Source organism: Podarcis filfolensis (assembly GCF_964270895.1).
Source record: "Podarcis filfolensis genome assembly, chromosome: 5".
Taxonomy (NCBI): Eukaryota; Metazoa; Chordata; class Lepidosauria; order Squamata; family Lacertidae; genus Podarcis; species Podarcis filfolensis.
The window spans coordinates 3,304,629-3,310,323 of NC_139608.1; the positions used below are offsets into that span (position 1 = coordinate 3,304,629).

General features: G+C 50.4%; 1 protein-coding gene across 1 annotated transcript; it reads right to left on the minus strand.

Annotated features, from left to right (window-relative positions):
* Nucleotides 1-329: 329 nt before the first annotated feature.
* LOC310763120 (somatostatin-like) lies at nucleotides 330-2,043 on the minus strand. The gene is made up of 2 exons (XM_083614940.1): nucleotides 1,721-2,043; nucleotides 330-799 (listed from the first exon to the last, which is right to left on the minus strand). The coding sequence occupies exons 1-2, from the start codon at nucleotides 1,859-1,861 to the stop codon at nucleotides 587-589; spliced, it is 354 nt and encodes a 117-aa protein (XP_083471066.1). The 5' UTR covers nucleotides 1,862-2,043; the 3' UTR covers nucleotides 330-586.
* Nucleotides 2,044-5,695: the final 3,652 nt, after the last annotated feature.

The following is a 5,695-nucleotide window of genomic DNA, read 5'->3' on the forward strand; positions in this document are numbered from 1 at the left end:
GTATATATATATATATATATACTTTAGTAACCTAAGTCTGCCTTCAGGGATCCAACTGTGAACTGAATGAATGTGAGTAAACTACTTTTATACTTTTAACACAAGATTGTCGTGTCTATTCTTTTTAAGAGGGAAAAGAAGGGATCTTACCAGGAATTTTATATTGAGAGGCTCAAACGAGCCTGCAACAAGTTAACCGCTGTGTATTAGAATGGGGGGTGCACTCTGCTAAGTAAAGGGACTTGCTAACACAAGTTAGGAAGGATATTATTTAACGATATATCCTCTCCTGCCTCCCTGAACGTTCCACAAGAGTGACTTGCAATGTGGGGTGGGGCGGGTTGGGGGTCAGTGTGTCATGAAGAAATAGTCAGAAATCACAAACACCAAGGAAATTGTGTACAATTGAAACTGAATGTTTTATTAAAACAACTTCAAAATCAAAGTGAGGTGTTGTTTTTTCCTTTTCATATTACCTTAACAATGAATTTTATACAATACAGTCTTCAGCTCCTGGCATGAAGGGACTGGGAAAGAAAGGAGATGCTGGAGGTGGAGACAGGGGGAAAGGAAGAGGTTTCTCGAGCTAGCAGGCTGTGAATGTCTTCCAGAAGAAGTAATTGCAACCGGCTTTGCGTTCTCTGGGTGCCAGAGCTGGGTTCAAGTTGGCCGATCTCTCCAGCTCCAGCCTCACCTCATCCTGCTCGCCTCCACGGGACAAATCGTCTGATTCCAGGGCCTCGTTGTCCGTCTGGCTTGGTTCTGAGAGCAATTCTGCCAGGAAGTACTTGGCCAGTTCCTTTGAGGAAGAGAGAGAGAGGGACTGAGCTCAGTATATATCTTGCTATATGGCATGATTCCTTGCATCTCAGGGCCACCAGTAGGTGCAAATGTCTGGCTCCTACCAGATTTCACAGAACCTCTATTCTCAATAACGACGGGACTCAGAGGTGGAGAATACCTTGATTTTGTTTGTTTATTATTGGTAAAGGGAATCTTCGCATGAGTCAATACTTGATTGCTCCTTTGCAGCTGGCACCGTTACAGGTGCCACATAATATTCATTCTGCATTTGTGAGAAATCAGCACCTACACTTTACAACTCCCTGCCTATTGACAGGTACCTGCACTGTACTCTTTTAACCACCTGCAAAAAACATTTTTGTCTGGACAAACCTACCCAGATATTTAGACAGCTGATGCATGTGTGAGTCTGTTTTTACTTAATTTCATTGCCAGTTTTACCTTTTGAATATCTTAAAGAGTTGTTTTGACTGATTTGACCGATAATTTTATTGCTTTATTCCCTTTGTAAACTGCTTTGAGGTTTTATAAAATAAATGAATGCACTATATCTTTGTCCTTTTGTCCTCCCAGGCTGAGATGCTTTATGGTTTACACTTTCGTTTGTCATTGGAGAAAATCTTATTAAATGAGTAAAATAAAATAACCTCTCGCCAAACACCCATTTGGGATATCTTCTGCTGTTCGGATTAGCTCTTTATAGAACTGAGGAGTGGAACCTCAATGGACAGCGGCAGTCTACCTCTGCATTAAGGGGAAGCAGGTCTAGGGTCTGATCCAGCAGCTCCTACTGCTTCGAAGTAGTAATAAGGAAAAGGGATTCTGCACCTGCTCAGAGACGCTCCGGTTTCCTTCAAGCTCTGCTCCCCACGCCCTTTTCTCCCTCCACCCTCCCTCTGACTCCTGGGTCCCTTACCTGTTTCCCCGCCGCTGCGGCCAGCGACTTCTGCAGGAATTGCCGGAGCCTCGGGTCCGAGGGGGCGGCGGCCACGGTGCTCAGCGCCAGGGCGACCGAGACGAGCAGGGCGAGGGCGCACTGGAGGCGGCAGGTCAGCATGCTGGCGAAGCCTGAGAGAGCAGCTCTTTCCCGGGGAAAGCGAGCGGAGAAAGGAGGCGAAGAGCGCACGGGAGCCCGACGGGACGGGGCGAGACGATGAAGTGGCGCTGCTGCTGCTGCGACGTCCCTGCTCCTTGGGATCGCTGCTAAGCTCACGGGGGGAGATCGTGGCTTCTGGGATCTCTACCGACGCCCCCCTTTTATAATGCCTTTTGCTGACGTCAAGGAAGGGGTGTATCAACTCCCCCTCCCCGCAAAAAGAAGCCCGGCGCTTTTTGACGCCCCATTAAGCGCGCGGATCTGTTACCCCCAAGTGAGGGGGCTGACACGTGTCTGCAGAGAGAGGGCTAAAAGAAGAGGAGGCGGAGGAGGCATGGAGACGCTTGCTCCCACAGGACACGCAAGGCGCGCCCGCACACACACACACACGCGCAACCCCAAATCTCTTTGCTGGTCGCAAAGATGCGCGGTGGCAAGTCCGAATGCACAGGGGAGAGCTTTGGCCTGGAGGAGTGGGCGTCGGGTGGAGGGGAGGGTGAACAGGGGGACGTTTGCGAATCCCTCCTTCCTTCCCAATGGGGAAGCTGCAAAGGGCAGGAGCTTGCTCCTTCCAGAGAGGGTGGATATGACAGACGTGGAGCCAGGAAACTGACTAGAGACCCGCTCATCAAAACCTGCAGGCGCGCTGCTTCGTTTTTCAGGCAGCCGAATGGAAGTCTGATCGGATTCATTCGGATCCGCTTCTCCGAATTTGCTCAGGACTGAAGCCTTGAGGCGTCTAGGTGGATATTTGGGGGCCAATCCGGAGGGAAGTTCTGCTGCGCAAGATCCACTGAAACGAAGGTGGACCCGCAGAATTTACCGCCGGACTGGGCCCTCTCCTTCGGATAGATCCAATTTCCCTTGTAACCTCGGGCACAATCGGCTTCTCTTTAACCCCGTGGGTACACGAGCCCTCTCTTAACTCCGGATTAACGCCTGTGGCCTGAGTGTGTGCCTGGCCGCCTCCTTGCAACCATAGCCATAAGAGCTTAAGAAGAAGTTGCTGGATCAGGCCAGGGGCCCATCTAGTCCAGCATCCTGTTCCCACAGTAGCCAACCAGACCCTCTTGTGGGAAACAGGATCCGAGTACTAGAGCAATTCTCCCCTCCTGCGGCTTCGCTGCCTCTGACTGTGGAGGCAAGTGCAATCCTGGCTAGGAGCCATCCATAGTCCTCTCCGCCTCCTCCATGATTTTGCCTAATCCTCTTTTCAAGCTATCCAATTTAGTGGCCATCTCTGCCTCCTGCGGGAAGGAGTTGCACAGTTTAACTGCGCCGCATCCAGAACGGTTTCCTTTTATCTGCCCTGAGACAACCCAATGGAAACCTTGTCGGCTTCATTCGGATCCACTTCTCTGAACTTGCTTAGGACTTGAGACTTGGGGAGTCTAGTTGGCGATTTGAGGCCCAATCCAGCGAGATGTTCTGTTGCGCCCGATCCCCTGAAAGGAAGGGGAGCGCCCTCCGCGGGGCCGCAGAATTTACCGCTGGATTGGGCCCCCTGCAGTATCCGCTTCTTTTCTAACTCCGCTTCCGCAGATTCACAAGATCACAGATTTGTTTTAACTCGGAACTATCTCCTATGGCGCGATTGTGTCCGTGGCTGCGCTCTTGCAATCGTAGCTGCAGGTTAAAACGCTTCCTGTCGCGTTTATTCCTCTTATTTTCTTTTATTTATTGCCTTTAAATCCCAGCTTTTCCTCCAAGGAGCTCAGGGTGGCGCGCACGGTTTCCCCCCTCCTCATTTAATCCCCTGAGAGGCAAGCGAGACTGAGAGGCTGTGACGGGCACCCAAAGTGAGCTTCGTGGCCGTGTGGGGATTTGAACCCGAGTCTCCGGGGTCCTAGTCCACACTCTGACCACTAGACCACACTGTTTCTCTAATGGGGTTCAGTGGGATGGACTCCCTGGGGTCAGGGTGCAGACAGGATGACAACTTCAGGCTGAGATCCTGAATATATTTCAGGATCCTCTCCTGAACAGTGAAACTAACTTCCGAGGAAGCATCCTCAAGATCGACCCAAGACTCAGTACGGATCGAGGGAATACGGTTTTCGCCTCTAGCCTTCTTCCAGGAGGATCGTATTTATTCGGTGGTTAAGTCCTGCGAAATTCAGGAAAACTTCTCGCTGCAAAATAAACGTGTCCAGAAATTACAGCCTAAATACCGTGTCCAGTTCTGGGCATCACAATTTAAGGAGGCCATGGACAAGCTGGAAGGTGTGCAGAGAAGGGCGACCAAGATGATCAAGGGGCTGGAAACCAGGCCTGATGAGGAACGGTTGAAGGAGCTGGGTATGTTTAGCCTGCAAAGGAGGAGACCGAGAGGAGATAAGATAGCCAGCTTCAAATATCTCAAGGGCTGTCACATGGAAGAGGGAACAAGCTTGTTTTCTCCTGCTCTGGAGGGTAGGACTCGAACTCATGGCTTCAAGTAACAAGAAAGGAGATACAGACTAAACGTAAGCGGGAAAAGTAAGAGTTGTTTGACAGCAGAACAGTCTCCCTCGGGAGATTGTGGATTCTCCTTCCTGGGAGGTTTTTAAGCAGAAGTTGGATGGCCATCTGTCAGGGAAGCTTCAGATGAGATTCCTGCTTTGCAGGGGGTTGGACTGGATGACCCTCGGGGTCCCTTCCAACTCTACAGTTCTAAGATTCTATGATTCTAATGTCAGCTTAGTAGTGTGGAATAGGGACATAGGAACCTGCTTTACATTGACTCAGACCAAGTGTTGCCTACTCTGGCCGGCAGCAGCTCTCCAAGACTTGGGGGGGCGGGGGTGGTATTCCCAGCTTTACACAGAAATGTAGCCAAGGATTTAACCTGGGACCTTCTGCACGCCAAGCAGGTGTCCTGTCCACTAAGCTATGGCTTTAAAGGGGCGTGGAGGGGTGTAGCAGATCTACACCCGAGTTTTCGTCCCTTTCACTCCGTCGACTAAACCGGAATAAGGGGCGCCCCTGCGTTCTCTGAAGCCGGCTGGAAAACTAAGCGCGCTGAGCGTGTGGAATCCCTGGTCTCAAAGAATATACTAGATTATACAAGACACTAGACCTCAAGGACACCCATGGGAGATGAATGTCGAGCGGATAAAAGGAAGTGTTCTCCATGCGGTGCATAATCAAACTACGGAACTCACTGCCACAGGAGGCTGGATGGCTTTAAAAGAGGATCAGCCAAATTCATTGAGGGGGAGAGGGCTATTGATGGCTACTAGCCATGATGGCTTTGCTATATTGTTATTCCCAAATATTGAGGCTGCAGTGCCAGAAGCCCACTTACGTGGGAGTGAGCCTTACCTCTGAGTAAACATGCCTCTGTGGTAGGGCTACATACCCAAGTTGCTTAGGGTCGCATACCCTGCAGTCCCATATAGGCTTACTTGGGAGTTGGGAGAGGGGAAAATTACTCCCGAGTAAAATGCAGCCATGGACACAGCAATACGTCAACTCACATAACTGGGACTTTAGTTGGATCGCGCCCATCGGTTATAAAAAAAAAGTAATCTCGTCGGAGCCCCCCCCCCCCCGCTAATCGATCCTCTCCATCGATCCCTCTCTTTTCTTGAATCGATAAGGAACTGGCTAAGGGGCGGGGGTCGCGGATCAATTCACCTGTCTTCTCCAGAATATTAAAAGCCACCCCACTGTTCACAACTCCCTGCCTGTTCTTATAAAGTTTTGGCTTGCTGAGGCCCCGATCCACTGCAGTGCCCGTCCCTTATGCACGCTTACTCAGAAGAAAATTCCACACAGCTCAGTCTTCAACCGTCCTACTCTCTAAGTAAGCAA

What these genes read in the sequence shown, in the direction of transcription:
- LOC310763120 (XM_083614940.1), bottom strand. Translation starts at nt 1,861, where the DNA reads ATGCTGACCTGCCGCCTCCAGTGCGCCCTCGCCCTGCTCGTCTCGGTC. An exon ending in CCGCAGCGGCGGGGAAACAG is followed by an intron (nt 800 to 1,720) that starts GTAAGGGACCCA and finishes TCTTCCTCAAAG; the next exon opens with GAACTGGCCAAGTACTTCCT.